This window comes from Stenella coeruleoalba (assembly GCF_951394435.1).
Source record: "Stenella coeruleoalba genome assembly, chromosome: 14".
NCBI lineage: Eukaryota > Metazoa > Chordata > Mammalia > Artiodactyla > Delphinidae > Stenella > Stenella coeruleoalba.
In genome coordinates, this window is record NC_137160.1 from 78793167 (window position 1) to 78810636 (window position 17470).

The window sequence follows — 17470 nt, forward strand, 5'->3', positions numbered from 1 at the left end:
ATGAACATTAGCCTTTTAGGTGCACTATTTTTCTTTTTTCTTCAGCTTTATTAAGGTATAATTGACAAACTATTTTTAATCAGTTTTGATGGAAACATTTCTCAACTGTATTACTCAGTTTTCTAATTTCTTTTATTTTAATTTTTATAATTAAAAAATTTTTTTGTTTATTTATTCTTTCGACTGTGCTGTACAGCTTGCAAGATCTTAGTTCCCTGACCAGGGATGGAACCTGGGCCCTCAGCAGTGAAAGCACGGAGTACTAACCACTGGACCGGCCGGGAATTCCCTCTGATTTCTTAAATTATGTAAATTAATACAAACATATAATTTCCTTAAACTGAGTATAAGGAAAATGAACATAGAACTTTAGAACCGACTAGAGTATGTTTATAGTTATGGGTCTATATTTAAAATTACAGGTTAACTCTGTATTTCTGTCCCAAACATTCTTTTCCCAATTATTCCATAACACAAGGGCACCTGAGCTGTGGCTGGCCGTTTGCCCTTGACAATTATCAGCTCTAGTTGCTCTGCTTTTAAATTGTTAGGTCTGCTTTCTAACTTCCCCAACTTCTTCCTTCAGGTCAAATTAGTTATGGCTATTTGTATGCATGTCTCCAGCAGCTTTAGTTCTGTGAGTTCCTTCTAATTAGCCTATCAAATCCTTATAGACAAACACTAGGTAACCAAACTTATTAGCATTCTATGTAATCTAAGAGTAAACAGGCTTCAAATAAGAGCTCGGAGGATTTTCTGAAGTTTTGAAACACATGATATCTAGCACTTGATTTTGTAACATTTATTCTGCCTGCTCAAAATCCCTTTCTTGACTCCTTCAAGACAGCTGAGATTGCCAGAGAACTGATTTCCATAGAATGAGATACTCCTCTTATTAATTTCTTCTGCTCAGTACAGAAGCAATGGCTCTAGATATCTTAAGAATTCCTTGAGCAGAAAGGTTTATGTTTAACCTTTGATATTCTATCTGGGAACAAAAATTCCATTCCCTAATTGGAGATCATGTACAGGAAAGGGCTTGTATATTGGTAAGTATTCAATAAATGATAGTAATATTGAATACTTTAAATTGGAATGTGCAATCCCATAAAGTACAAGGTATAGCATTTACTTGTTCTAGACAATGTCTAATGTGCTAACCTAAAATCAGAAACAAAATCATGTAAAATAAAAATATAGTAAGAAGATAGACTAATCATAATCCAGGCTCTGTTTGGTAAAAAACTTAGACAGTGATGGTAATATCAAGCATAATTCCAAATTTGGGGGGAATTGGAGTAGGGGATGAGAAATGACAAAGATAAAAATTCTAGGATGAGAATAAAAGGCACTGCTTTTTACTTTTGCAAATAAATCATTATAAAATGATGTTAACTTTTCACTCTCTCCTTGTTGAGTGTTTAAGAATAAAATTTCCTGTAGACTAGATGTCATGCTTAAACTTACAGAATGTATACCATAATGGCACACTCTGAAGTAACAAATGGTAAATACTGACAAACAAAAATCACATGGGACAGAAATGGGCTGATAATTTTACAGACCAAAGAGATAATAGAAAAAAAGGAAAAGAAAAAAATTTTAATAGGAAAAAATAAAAAGACAATAGAGGTCCTCTTGCTTACCCAAGCGGTGTGCTCTTTCAAGTAACAACCTTTGTATTCAATAGTATTAGGATGCTTCAATTGTCGTAAAAATTTGACCTCCTTAAGAATATCTTGCCATTTCTATTTAAGTCAGAAAGAAAATATCATAATTTTTGAACAGAAAACAGTATTTTATTTTCAAGTATACATGTAAAATAGTCTTTTCATTATTTTAAATGGACAAAGAGAATGTTTAATACATAAAGAATCAATTTAAACTTGCGTTATTTCTTGTTTTATTACCTATAAATTAAATCAATCACCAAATATATTATAATAAATCCATTACACTAATCCATGTTCTATTCCACAAAATAGTTGACTGAGGTAGAATATTAGGAACGTTTATTATATGCTCCACAAGAAGGGAAAAAAAGAACTGTGATAAAGAAATGCTTAAAGAACTTTGTTTCTACTGTGAATTTCATATTAACCTGCTTATGTCAGTTTAGGTACACAATGTCTTTAACATACCTCATGTGCCTGCTTCCCACTGTAGGACATTTTCTTAACTGCCACAACCTCATTGGTGTGAGCATTTGTGGCCTGTGTTAAGAGAGTAGGGAAAAAAGGTTAAAAAGAATGAACGATGTTTCAGCCAGTTTAACTTAAATATTTGACTAGACTTTTATAACATTTCACCCTTCATTCTCACAGTCTAAAGATGCTGCAACTTTTGATAGGCTAGACAGACATTTCCACCCCACTTCAAGGTACAACTTCTCTTTATCCCTTTCCATATACATTCAAAGGCTATAATGTAAAAAGGGATTAAGGTTTAACAAAACATATCCAATCAAAGAAGTCATATTTCCAAAATATCCATACTGGCTTCACCATGTAGAATGTCTACCAATGGAGAAGCAGTTAAATAAATATGACACAGTCATGTAATGAAATAAACATTAAGAGAATGAGGTAATCAATATGTATATATGGTAATAGTAAAAAATATCATGACAAAAAAAACCTGTACAATATGATCTTCTTTTTCCAAAACAGTAATAATGATTATATGTGTAGAAAAAATTATGAAAGAATTTATACCAGAAAATATATCAGTGGTAATCCCTGGATTATCAGATATATTATTATGTCTGAAAGAACTTTCCATGATGATGGAAATGTTCTATATCTACGTCGTATATAGTAGCATGTCAAATGTGGCTAGTGTGACGAAGGAAGTGGATTTTAAATTTAATTAACTTAAAATTTAAATAGTGGCTACTGTATTAAACAGTGCAGCAAAGGATAACATTAATCTTAAGAGGGACTTCCACTTTCAAAGGTACTTATATTTTACGGTAAGAATGTATCACATAAATACATACACACATTTATGTGTATATATTCATCTATAAAGGTTGCCTTGTCTCATAATTATCTCTATATATCTTCTCCATACTCAAAATATAACAGTTCATTGAAAGCACGCCTGAAAATCATAAATACCTCAGATGTAATAATCTTTTCCTCCAAATTTACTTAAGAAATTTAAAAATATTTCTAAAAATTTTCAGAAAAATAAATATAAGACATTAAACATTACCTAATCTTAGCCTTCTTTAATAACAGGGCTCTGTACCAGTGTCATACCCCTGATGTAAGTAAGCTACTTCGGTTCTATGATATTACTATTGTGGAATAATAAAGCAATAGCAGTGTTTCTGAAGTAAAACTGGAATTCACTCTCTGGTAAAATAAGGTCACCAATTTTAATAGAAAAATGTCTAATCAGTTTCTAAAATACAATTAAAGAAGCTCCTCAGATAGAGCAATGTCTTCTTTCTAATTAAAAAAAAATTAATTCCAACAATAAACAATAATGTTGATGTAAAAAGAATTCAACCCCAGAGTCTTAATTAATGCCAAAATGCAGAGAAAATGGACACATACTAAAAAAAATTTTTTGTACAAGCACTAAGGTAAAACTACATACTACAAAAGCAAGGTATCCACTAAGTTACAGTTTTCAAGTTGGCAGGACTCTGTAAAGGCATTTTTTAGGTATTTTATTCATTTAGAAGGTACAGACTGACTTTTTTTTAAAAACGAAGATCTCTCACATTTTGCTGGCTTTTAAAATGTAACACTAAGGGACCTCCCTGGTGGTGCAGTGGTTAAGAATCCGCCTGCCAATGTAGGGGACAAAGGTTCGGTCCCTGGTCCAGGAAGATCTCACATGCCTCGGGGCAACTAAGCCCGTGAGCCACAACTACTGAGCTCACATGGCACAACTATGGAAGACCGCGTGCCCAGAGCCCGTGCTCCGCAACTAGAGAAGCCACTGCAATGAGGAGTGTGCGCACTGCCACGAAAAGTAGCCCCTGCTCGCCACAACTAGAGAAAGCCTGAGCACAGCAACAAAGACCCAATGAGACAAAAAATAAATAAATAAAATAAAAATGTAACACTAAGACTGTACTTAGATGACAACAAGAAAGAAAAGTTGATGTAAATTCAGTAATACAGTGAAGGTTAGAGTGACTGTGTCTGTAAAGAGGATATTTTGGGTATGAATCTATGTACTGTATAGCTTAAGGAGCCTGGGAAAGGTTTAGAAAATGCTCAAACAATGATGAATTTTAACTTTTAATGGGGTTTTTAAAAAACAAATCTGTACGCTTTATAGAAAGAAAAAAGAAAGGCCCACACAAATGGAATCTGATAGTATTATCTAATTGCTTATTAAGGTTATTTATAATCAAGGCTTATTTGGAACAAGAGACATGAAAAAAGAATCACCCTAAAATAAAAATGTATTTCTTTACATTTATAGAGTTAGAACTTGATAAGTATATTTGCTTATACAACCTATCTACTGGGCAGAGACTTGAAATTTGAAAACATTTCCATTTATATATAGATGTGAAATTTTTAATCCATTTTATACTAGTTAAAATTCAGAACTGAAACAGAAACTTAAAAACAAATCAATATTTTAGTATAGAGAAAGGAAACTATCAATGGGGTTTCAGCTTTTCAATGCATCATACTGTATTATGAATGATTACAACTTCTAAACACTTCAAGTTTTATTCTTGAAACTTACATTCATACTTAACACTTCCAATAGTCTCAGAGGTCTCAGTAACCTTAAGCAAGATCACTGATTCACCATGTTCTTGGATTGGAAGAATCAACATTGTGAAAATGACTATACTACCCAAAGCATTCTACAGATTCAATGCAATCCCTATCAAACTACCAATGGCATTTTTCACAGAACTAGAACAAAAAATTTCATAATTTGTATGGAAACACAAAAGACCCCCAATAGCCAAAGCAATCTTGAGAAAGAAAAACAGAACTGGAGGAATCAGGCTCCCTGACTTCAGACTATACTACAAAGCTACAGTCATCAAGACAGTATGGTACTGGCACAAAAACAGAAATATAGATCAATGGAACAGGATAGAAAGCCCAGAGATAAACCCACACACATATGGTCACCTTATTTTTAATTTTTTTTGTGGTATGCGGGCCTCTCATTGTTGTGGCCTCTCTCATTGCGGAGCACAGGCTCCGGATGCGCAGGCTCAGCAGCCATGGCTCACGGGCCTAGCCGCTCTGCGGCATGTGGGATCTTCCCAGTCCGGGGCACGAACCCGTGTCCCCTGCATCGGCAGGCAGACTCAACCACTGCGCCAAGTGAAGCCCTGGTCACCTTATTTTTGATAAAGGAGGCAAGAATATACAATGGAGAGAAGACAGCCTCTTCAATAAGTGGTGCTGGGAAAACTGGACAGCTACATGTAAAAGAATGAAATTAGAACACTCCCTAACACCATACACAAAAATAAACTCAAAATGGATTAAAGACCTAAATGTGGCCAGACATTATCAAACTCTTAGAGGAAAACATAGGCAGAAAACTCCATGACATAAATCACAGCAGGATACTTTCTGACCCACCTCCTAGAGAAATGGAAATAAAAACAAAAATAAACAAATGGGACCTAATGAAACTTAAAAGCTTTTGCACAGCAAAGGAAACCATAAACAAGATGAAAAGATGGGAGAAAATATTTGTAAATGAAGCAACTGACAAAGGATTAATCTCCAAAATTTACAAGCAGCTCATGTACCTCAATATCAAAAAAGCAAACAACCCAATCCAAAAATGGGCAGAAGACCTAAATAGACGTTTCTCCAAAGAAGATATACAGATTGCCAATAAACACATGAAAGAATGCTCAACATCTTTGATCATTAGAGAAATGCAAATCAAAAGTACAATGAAATATCATCTCACACTGGTCAGAATGGCCATCATCAAAAAATCTACAAACAATAAATGCTGGAGAGGGTGTGGAGAAAAGGGAACCCTCTCGCACTGTTGGTGGGAATGTAAATTGATACAGCCACTATGGAGAACAGTATGGAGTTTCCTCAAAAAACTAAAAATAGAACTACCATACGACCCAGCAATCCCACTACTGGGCATAAACCTTGAGAAAACCATAATTCGAAAAGAGTCATGTACCACAATGTTCATTGCAGCTCTATTTACAGTAGCCAGGACATGGAAGCAACCTAAGTGTCCATTGAAAGATGAATCAATAAAGACGATGTGGCACATATACACAATGGAATATCACTCAGCCATAAAAAGAAACGAAATTGAGTTATTTGTAGTGAGGTGGATGGACCTAGAGTCTGTCATACAGAATGAAGTAAGTCAGAAAGAGAAAAACAAATACCGTACGCTAACACATATATATGGAATATAAAAAAAAAATGTCATGAAGAACCTAGGGGCAGGACAGGAATAAAGATGCAGACCTACTAGAGAATGGACTTGAGGACATGGGGAGGGGGAAGGGTAAGCTGGGACGAAGTGAGAGAGTGGCATGGACATATACACACTACCAAATGTAAAAAAACTAATAGCTAGTGGGAAGCAGCCGCATAGCACAGGGAGATCAGCTCACTGCTTTGTGACCACCTAGAGGGGTGGGATAGGGAGGGTGGGAGGGAGGGAGATGCAAGAGGGAAGAGATATGGGGATATATGTATATGTATAGCTGATTCACTTTGTTATAAAGCCAAAACTAACAAACCATTGTAAAGCAATTATACTCCAATAAAGACGTTAAAAAATACATAAATAAATAAATGGGAAAAAAAAGTAAAATAAAGCACAGGGAGCCCAGCTCTGTGCTCTGTGACGACCTAGATGGGTGGGATGGGGGGGGAGTGGAGGTGGGAGGGAGGTCCAAGAGGGAGGGCATATAGGTATACATACAGCTGATTCACTTCATTGTACAGCAGAAACTAACACAACATTATAAAGCAATTATACTCCAATAAAAAAAAAATCACTGATTCAAAATATATTTATTGAGAACTTACTACATATGTGTTTCTGATATTTTTATAACCATTTCCAGCTACATTTAGATTATTGTCAACTCTATACTAGTTTATGGAGAAATACAAAAATTAAACATAAGCTTTTCCTTTTGCCCTATTTATTAAGCCTCAACTAAAACTAAAAGGTATTTATACCCAGAAGAACAAAACTAAATTATTTGCTTTAGGTGGATTATGGATGATATGCTGAGTTTAACAAGGCAACACTAGAACCCTAGAAACTTTATAGTTGTCTTTTAAGTGAATACAAAAATGAACATGCTCAGTCCTTTTCATCTTCCTTGAATAGAGTTTCTTACTATTTCAGTTTTACTCATGCTATTTTTTTTTTTTTTACGGTACGCGGGCCTCTCACTGTTGTGGCCTCTCCCGTTGCGGAGCACAGGCTCTGGACGCGCAGGCTCAGCGGCCATGGCTCACGGGCCCAGCCACTCCGCGGCATGTGGGATCTTCCCAGACCGGGACACGAACCCGTGTCCCCTGCATCGGCAGGTGGACTCTCAACCACTGCGCCACCAGGGAAGTCCATACTCATGCTAATTTCTGAATTACTTATGTAAATCCATATACACAGAGATATTTCATCAATAGTTTCAATTTTCTCTGAATATAATATATATTCTCAACTGATTGATTCTACAAGAGCCGTGCCAGCGTACAATTCACTTATAATATATTTCCTGGCATCGTTCTGTGTAAAAGCTGTAAACTACAAAAAGTCTAACAGAATTATAGTGTTGAGGTATAAAAATGTTGGTTGCTAGACTCTGGTCTTGACAGCTTGCTAATATGATTCTGACTCATGAAAAGTACAAATTAGCAGTTCCAAATTCTCGGAGTTCTTCATAATTCAAATACTTACCAGGTGCTCAAAATTTGTCAGGTACTGGGCTAAATGCTAGGGATAGAATTGTAAGTATGCCTAGTGCCTATCTCTCTTCTAGTAGTATAGACAGCAAAAATGAAATCATAATTAATATAAAATTGCAACTGTGATATGTGTTACAAAGAAGGGTATGTGTTACTTTGGGAACCAAAAAATGGGGGATGTGATTAGGCAGGTCAGGCAAGGCTTCCCTGAATAAATGAGCCCTCAGCTGAGAGATAAAGGATAAAGTGGAGTTAAGAAGATGAAGATGGCAGGGGAAAACATTCCAGAGAGAACAGTTTATGCAAAGATCCTATGATGGATGATTAAAAGAAAACTTTTATATAATAACTAGAGCAATGAGAATAAGAGGGAATACAGTTCAGGTATAGAGGGATCACCTCATGAAGGACCTTATAGGCTGCCTACAGTAGGGAAGTTGAACTTAGCCTAAGAACAGAGGAGGAGACCCCCTGAAGGCTTTACAGAGAAAAGGTGATGTGATCATATTTAAGTGTTTCCACTCTCCACCAACCCTCAAGCTCACTGTGGGGTGGACAAAACACTGGAGACAGACCAGAATGGATGCACAGAGATCGGTTTGGAGGTTATTGCAGTTGTCCAAGTAAGACATGGTAGTCTTCTTGGTTATAATGGTATGAGTGAGAAGAGGAAGAATCTGTCAACAGGGAGGAGCAACATGGGTCATATTACTGTGGCCTGTGAGAAAATCCATTTTTAAGGTGCTACCTATGTGACCACTGTACATAAAAGGTTAAGGCTTTTTAAAGTTTTACAGTAAAGTATCAGTTAACTCCCCTTTAAGCTGTTTTTTAAGTGCCTTATGGGTTTATAAGGGCCTGTACTCTACACTTTTGTATACAGGCAATATATAGTTAATGATTACATTTCAGTATCAAAGCCACCCAGGTATCTTTGTGATTTCTCTAGTCTATCAATATCAACAAATAACACATATTCACATGATGCTAGTCAGAATAGCTCGCAATTTAAAACTTAAGAGTTGTTTATTTCTGGATTTTTCCATTTAATATTTTTGGACTGAGGTTGACCGCAGATAACTAAAACCATGGAAAGCGAAACTGTGGATAAGGGGGAACTACCATACTCTAGCTAAACAGACAGGACTTAGTCCCAAAAGCACTGGGTCTTCTACAGCAATGTAGGTCTCACTTTATCCCTAGCACAAAAGGCATGTTAGTAAGTTTCGAAGCATATTTGGTTTATTGTATTTATTCTAAAAGAGAACCGTGAGAGTGGTCTGGCTGATTTTTAAAATAGAAGAGTCAAACAGAGATTGCAACTACTCTCTGACTCTGGCCAAGAGAGATTCTGAGATGATGAATTAGTTATACAGTAATAGAATGAAAGTAATAAAAGATGATTGACTGAAGAAAGTATCTCTAAGCAAAACAAACAGGTCACAACCAAATATATACAGAACGTTTCTATTGTTAAAAAGTTCAAAACCGGCAAAACCAAATTATATTATTAGGGGTAGAGAAGTAAGTGGGTACATATAAAGAAATATAAGAAAGTCATCATCATAAAGTTCAGCATAGTGGATTCTTCTAACAAAAAAGGGGCTCTGGGGTGCTGGCAATATTCTATTTCTTGGCCTGGCTGGTGGTTATAAAGGGATTTATGTTTTAATTGTTCTTTAAATTATATATTAAAATATATGTGTGAATGTATTATACACACTTCTGTATATATGATATATTTGTAATTAAAAAAATCCTTTTAAAAAAATGTGTCTCAGTGAATGAGAAAGATAGGACTTTGGGCCGTAAATGCTACTCTAAGCCCAAAGACTAATATGAGGGTATTAACTAGAAAATTAGCATCCACTTCAGCAATGGAAGGTCACTTAATGATAAAATGTACTTGAGTGGGAGCCAAGTATTAGATGGGGGTGAGGGAGGAGAAGTGGTGGTAGTGCTAAGTATAGACATGAAGGGACGAAAGAGCATTCTGAGAAAACTCAGGCTGAAGATTTGGCTAGAAACAAAAGGATGAGTTCAAGATGCAATTAATAAAATCTCATTTGGAATGACAACTAAAGATAAGCCCTATCCAGATGGAAGCACATAAAGGACTACTTAAAAAGAAAAGTCAAATACTGTTTGATTAAGAAAGAAATTATTTGCTAACAGGTTTGGAGGAGAAATAGGTAATATTACTTAAATATTACTTGCTTTAATGAACTAGTACTCTTAAGGAAGTATGTGTTAATTTGAGGTTGCAAACTTCTAAGGTTATTGAAATAAAGACCTATATTTTATGCAATGAATTTCAGGTAAATGATTTATGTTAACATTTCAGTCATTTCTCACTTTTGTCATCAGAAGATAATCACAGTCTTGGAATTCAAACTGACTCAATGGGGTTAAGCCTTGTATCCCCTAACCTGAGATACTGACTTAACATGATTGTTACTAAAAATCTGTCAGTCTATCTGTCTGCGTAGATGTCCACTTGTCCATCCACCCATCCATCCATCATTTACTGAGTTCCTACTATTCAGACATTATACTAGCTATTGGGGATATAGCAATGAACAAGTAGATATAATTCCTGTCTTTATGGAGCTTATTATTTAGTGAGAGAGACATACATGAATCAAAAAATCTCACACATAATTATTCAATTATAACTGTGACAAATACAACAAAGTACAAGCATAGGATGTTATGAGACCATAAAGAAAGTCTTAATTTAGTGCTGGAGGGTTGAACTGGAATGGTTATCACATGGATTTAACACTTAAACTGATACCTGTAGGGTAAACAAGAGTTAGACAGGAATGGGGAAAACATGTACAGTTTTCTAGGCAGGAGGAATAGCATATATAAAGGCCCTGAGGCAGAAAAGAGTTTGGCATGTAAGGGAAATGAACAGGGTTCAAACTCAAGCTTATAACTTTTTTGCACTACTTTGACAGCAGAGTCATTTGATATGGATACCATTGACTTGAATGATGCCTAGAATTCTAAGACTGGCTCTTCAGCAATGACTATTTGCCTCTACTGTAGACATCATTTAATTTGTAGAATAAACATTAAAACCAAGTGCATTTTACAAGTAATAGTTAGAATGTACAGAATTTAAACTTTTATAATTTGATCTAAACAATTTTTAATTACTTACAAAATAAACTGCTCCAAAACTTCCATGTCCAATTTCATGTAAACCAATAAAAAGTTCTTCAGGATCATCTTTGTAGAAGAGATCAGCAATCTCTGGGTCCCTTGGCACCCCTTTCCGCATGATGACCAGTATGTGCAAGCACTTTGCTTTTGATATCCCAGTCAGCTTTCTCTCTCATTGACAAATATTTGGGGTGTGTGTGTGTGTAAAATTTCAGTACCTGTAGAAAAATAAGGTTTAACATTAACTTATTATACATTTTGTTTGGTAGCAATTACAGATTCATATTATCCATAAAAAACATCTTGGTCTTAGAAATTCAAAATAAAAAGACAAGTAATCCAAAAGAAAAATGGGCAAAGGATCTGAATAGATATTACTCCAAAGATATAGAAATGTCCACTAACACATGAAAAGATGCTCCACACCATTAGTCTTTAGACAAATAAAATTAAAAACACATGAGATACCATTTTCATACCCACTAGGATGGCTATTATCAAAAAGTCAAATAATAAGTATTGGTAAGGATGTGGGGAAATTCAGACCCTCCAACGCTGCTGGTGGAAATGTAAAATGGTACAGCCATTTTGGGAAACAGATTGGGAGTTCATCAAAAACTTAAACACAGAGTTACAAGTTGACCCAGAAATTCCCACTCGTCGGTATATACCCAAGAGAAATAAAAGCACACGTCCACACAAAAACTTGGATATTGGTAGCTGCATTATTCAGCAACAACCCAAGTGTCCATTTGGTGAATGAATAAACAAAATACGGTATATCCATACCATGGAATATTATTCAGGGTTAAAAAGGAATGAACTACTGATACACACCACAACACAGGCGAAACATTAAGCTAAGTGAAGGAAGCCAGTCACAAAAGACTACATGCTGTATGATTCCATTTATATAATACATCCAGCATAAGTAAATTTATAGAGACTAGTGGCTGAAGGAGAGTTGGGGGTGATAGCTGAAGGGTATGGGCTTTCGTTTTAGTGTGGTGAAATGTCCTAGAATTCATTGTGGTGATGGTTGTACAATTGTTCATATACTAAAAACTCTTTAGTTGTACTCTTTAAATGGGTGAATTGTATGGTATGAAAATTATATCTGAAACACAAATCAAAACTACAATGAGATATCACCTCAAGCCAGTCAAAATGGCCATCATCAAAAAATCCACAAACAATAAATGCTGGAGAAGGTGTGGAGAGAAGGGAACCCTCCTGCACCATTGGTGGGAATGTAAATTGGTACAGCCACTACAGAGAACAGTATGGAGGTTCCTTAAAAAACTAAAAATAGAGCTACCATATGATCCTGTAATCCCACTCCTGGGCATATATCCAGAGAAAAACATGGTCCAAAAGGATACATGCACCCCAATGTTCACTGTAGCACTGTTTACAACAGCCAAGGCATGGAAGCAACTTAAATGTCCATTGACAGAGGAATGCATAAAGAAGATGTGGCACATATATACAATGGAATATTACTCAGCCATTAAAAAGAATGAAATAATGCCATTTGCAGCAACATGGATGGACCTAGAGATTGTCATGCTGAGTGAAGTAAGTCAGAGAAAGAGCAAGTGGAATCTAAAAATAAATGATACAAATAAACTAACTTAAAAAACACAAACAGACTCACGAGAGACTTAGAGAATGAACTTATGGTTACCGGGGGGAATGGTTGGGGGAAGGGACAGTTAGGGAGTTTGGGATTGACATGTACACACTGCTATACTTAAAACGGATAACCAGCAAGGACCTACTGTATAGCACAGGGAACTCTGCTCAATATTATGTAACAACCTAAAAGGGAAAAGAATTTGAAAAAGAATAGAAACAAGTATATGTATAACTGAATCACTTTGCTGTACATCTGAAACTATCACAGCATCGTTAATCAACTATACTCCAATATAAAATGAAAAGTTAAAAAAAAATAAAATGGAGAGGGGTGATAACCATGACTTTTGTCCTAGCTAATTGAAAACAAACGGGAATTAAAGATAAGAAAATTAAAATATCAACAACAGATTTCTGAGGAGAAGAAAAGAAAAAGAACAGGTAAATTATCAGTTACACAGGGGGAAAAAGCCTCAAAAGAAGAAATTTCCAAAATGGGACTAAAGAAACATAAAGGTGATTATTCTGACTTGATCCACCCATTAATGGATTAATCAAACAGTCTACAAGACTGCAAGATGCAGTATATATTCTTCCTGACCAATAGTTACATACACACTTTCTCTAGTTAATGACAACTGCAACAGGCAACTGGAAAATGTCACTTAGCCAGCATGCTGGATCTTCCTTTACTTTCACGGTGAAAGCTTTGTCTATGTACAGAATATTTTATCCCAGATACCTGACTGACAATAGAGGTAAGACATGCAATGTGCTTTGGAGTATGTAGCTTCCTAACTAATTTTTCTTTTTCTTTTTTTTTTTTTTTTGGTTGGTACTATGTAGATTTGGAGAGGACAGTTTGGTGAGAAAAACATTGGTGTTAAAATATATTACGATTCAGCTACTATCTTTTTTATGAAAACATAATTCTGCTTTTGAAGTATATTCCTTTAGGTGTGATCTGTTATACCTATAGCATCATTAGTGGTATTTAAAAGTTTCTACACAGTTTACTGACAGTTTACTTAGACAAATGCAAAGAACAATGAACACTGATTTCTAAGGAGCTAATAAATAGTCATTTAGTCATTAGCTTAATTTTAGTTTACAGTAATCTAAATTTTGGAAAAATTTATTTATTTGTATATTACAATGACATTTCTTAGCATAAATATGCTTATTTTCAGAAGCTTATAAGGATGCAATAGACATAATTCTGTTTAATATACCTAACTGTGGATAGACTTAACATTGATTAAGAGCTATCTTTTAGAATTTGGATTTTTGTTTTCACTCTCCCTCTCAAGATAACTTTGAGATAGATATGTGTGAGAAATACACAGTGGATGGCAAAACAGAATGCTAGGATGTGAAGGGAAAGTTGACAAAAGTATAACTGATTCAGATATTTCTGTTGAACAAGTAAAACCAAAGATTTTCCCCCCCCAATATCACAAATTAATTGTATTTCTTTTTGATTTCCTTGGAGACACATGTAGAATAAAATGTAATTTAAAAAAAAGAAGAAAATTATATCTCAATAAATCTGTTTCAAAAGCAGTTTGGTCTGATTAATACTGAAATAGTAACAGCTAACATTTATTAAGCACTACTATGTGTCAGGCAAGACTAAATTCCTTTATAAGCCAAGGAAAATCACAATAATTCTTTTATACCATACTAAGAAATTTGGAGTGTATCTTGAGGGTAATGGGTAGCCATTGAAGGTTTTAAACAGGAAAAAGGATTCCCCCACAACACTGCATCTGTAATCATGAGTAGTCATCCTGCCAAGCCATGAATGCCAATAATCAAGCATAAAGTCAGTATATCAATACTATTGAAAAAATAACTTAAATTTAGTTACTTGTTAGGCAACAAAGTAGATAAAGTTGAAAAGTACTATTGCCTTCACTACTTAGAGAATAGAAAAGAGAAACAACGGATTAAATCAAAGACATGCCTTTTGAGACCATGCCAAAAAAAAAAAAAAAGCAAATTACAAAATTTCCGTTAGGAAAAACAAAAAGATCTATGAACCAAATTTATGAGAACTAAAATATTTTCAATCACCAAGATGTATTTTAAACTTGAATATTTTGGCCTCAATGTGATTAAAGCTAAGTACTATGGATAACCATTTGGGGACACACACAGACTACTAAGTCATACTATAGACTAAAGTGATTTTTCGAAAGAAATAAATATTAAAATGATATTTAAAATAAAATTATATTAAAATAATAAAAAAATGAGATCATAAAAACTTCTAAAATAATTTGCAGATGAGTATTTAGTTATTGAGCAAGATATCAGAGGCAAAAACCATAAACTAAAATCAGTAAGCTTGATAATACACAACATATTTATCTTAAAAAATATAATGAATGGATTTCTGCTTCCAGCCAAGATGGAGTAACAGGACTGGATTTATTATCCACCAGAAACAAAACACTGGAAAAACATGAAATTATGGTATTTTAACACAATGGGTATCAGGCAGAGAAGGATAGTGATCCCAGACAGAGGAACAGCAAACAAGGAGAGCTAAAACTGTCCCAATTTAATGTCCTGGGAGAGTTTCCAGGCCATGGCACAGAAAGTAGGGGGTGGGGAAACCCAATTAGAGCCTGGGGCACTCCAGAGATGAGGGTCCAGGGTGACCAAAATGGCTAGAGTTCTCAGGGCACAGTACTAAATAGAAGAGAACAGCACAGAAAGAAGATATGGAGATCAGCAGAGAGTTCCCATCAAGTCTTCAGCTGACTACTGATCTATGCATGCCAAGTGAGAAAACTACGCCAGACCAGGCAGGGTGGAAGAAAACCCTATATGAAAGAATTAAAGAAAACAGGACCTAGGGCTCATGAAGAGCTGTAAATAGTGCCTGTTACCATTAGCCTGAATAGGAAATCTCATAATTCATGGGGAATTGTTTAGAGTACTTACAAGAGTCTAATCTTAGTAGCAGGAAATTACCATAGACTAAGTGCTGTTCTGGATGCCTAACAAAATTTAAAAGCAGGATCTTTATGGATTAAATTATTCCACGTAGCTTAACTGTGTCCCAGAACAAAGCTCACAAATATTCAAAGGAATTAAAAAAAAAATCTAATATCCAAAAAGGTAAAATTCACAATGTCTAAAAAAAAAAAAAATCACCAAGCATCCCAAGAAACAGGAAAATATGACACATAATGATGAAAAAAATCAATTGAAACCAATTCAGGACTGATATAGATGATAGTTGCTAGATTAGCAGACAAGAGCATTAAAACATTTATTACAACTGTATTCCATATATTTAAAAAGTTAGGAAATATCAAACACATAGAGATAGTCAAGAGATAAAGAGACACAAACTGAACCTCTAGAGGTGAAAGCTACAATGTCCGAGATGAAAAATACACTGCATGGGATGAATAGCAGATGAGATTTCTGAAAAAAACGTTTATGAACTTGAAGATATGACAGTAGAAACTATCCAAAATGAAACATACAGAGAAAAAAAATAACAAAATAATAAACAACCAAAAAAAAGAGCATCAGTGAGTTGTGGAACAATTTCAAATGGACTAGTATATATCTAATTGGAGTCCCTGAAGAGAAGAGAGAGATGTTGAGGCAGAGAAAATATTTGGAGAAATAATAGTGAAAAAAACTTACAATTCTGATGAAAATTGTAAACCACAGATCCAAGAAGGTCAATGGGGCTCAAGAACAAGAATGAGAATAAGAAAAATGGGGAAAATTACACCAAACATATCATAATAAATTGCTCAAAACGTGCTAAAGCAAAAATCATGAAAGCAGCCAGAGACAGAAAACACATTATGTATAGACATTATGTAAGGACAACAATGACAGCAGATTCTTCACTGGAGATAACACCAGTGAGAAGACAATTGAGCAACATTTTAAAGTGCTAAGTTCAAACTAAAATTCTGTGTCCTGTAAAAAGATCTTTGAAAAATGAAGGCAGAATAGAGGGTTTTAGACATAAAAAGCTGAAAGAATTCATGACCTGACCACCAGCACTATAGGAAATGCTAAAGGAAATCCTTTAGACATAAGCAAAAATCATACCAGATGGAAATAGAGCTTTACAAAACATTGAAAAAGCACTGAAAATGGTTAACTATTTGGTTAAATATGTAAGATTTCCCCCCATTATTTAAACTTCTTTAAAGTATAATTCACTGTTTAAACAAAAATAACAATATAGTGTGAGTTTATAACATGTAGAAGTAAAACGTATGAGAATACGAAGTTGGGAAGGATAGAAATTGAAGCACAGTGCTGTAAAAAGTTATCATACTATACACAAAAAGGTATACTATCACTTGAGTATGGACAGTGGATTAATACATAAATGTGTATCCAAATATAAATACATATATGCATGCATGTGTACACATGTGTCTATATACACACTTTAAATAAAAAGACACAAGTAGGCTAAAAGCATGGAAAAAGACACAATACTAATCAAAAGAAAGCTGGGCTAGCTATATTAATATCAGATAACGTGGATTTCAATGCAAAGATATTACAAAGATTATTTCATAATGATAAAAAGATTGGATCATTTATCAAGATAATATAACAATCCTAAATGTTTATACACCTAATAAAAAAAGTTTCAAAATACATGATTAAAAACTGATTTACCTGCAAGGAGAAATAGACAAATCCACAATTGTAGTTGGAGATTTCAATATCCTTTCCTCAATAACTGATAGAAC

The 17470-nt window shown here is 34.7% G+C and overlaps 1 protein-coding gene across 6 annotated transcripts in view; it reads right to left on the reverse strand.

The window, feature by feature from the left end:
• The window catches only part of TAOK3 (TAO kinase 3), a 188587-nt gene that overhangs the window by 72844 nt on the left and 98273 nt on the right, over nucleotides 1-17470 (reverse strand). For 5 of the 6 annotated variants that reach the window (XM_079942078.1, XM_079942081.1, XM_079942077.1 and 2 more), the window contains 4 exons: nucleotides 17397-17460; nucleotides 11083-11302; nucleotides 2142-2213; nucleotides 1647-1748 (listed from right to left, as the gene is read on the reverse strand). In XM_079942078.1, the coding sequence (XP_079798204.1) occupies nucleotides 1647-1748; nucleotides 2142-2213; nucleotides 11083-11202 (294 nt within the window). In that variant the 5' untranslated portion in view covers nucleotides 11203-11302; nucleotides 17397-17460. The remainder of the gene's footprint in view (nucleotides 1-1646; nucleotides 1749-2141; nucleotides 2214-11082; nucleotides 11303-17396; nucleotides 17461-17470) is intronic. The other variant, XM_079942082.1, reaches the window with a different exon arrangement.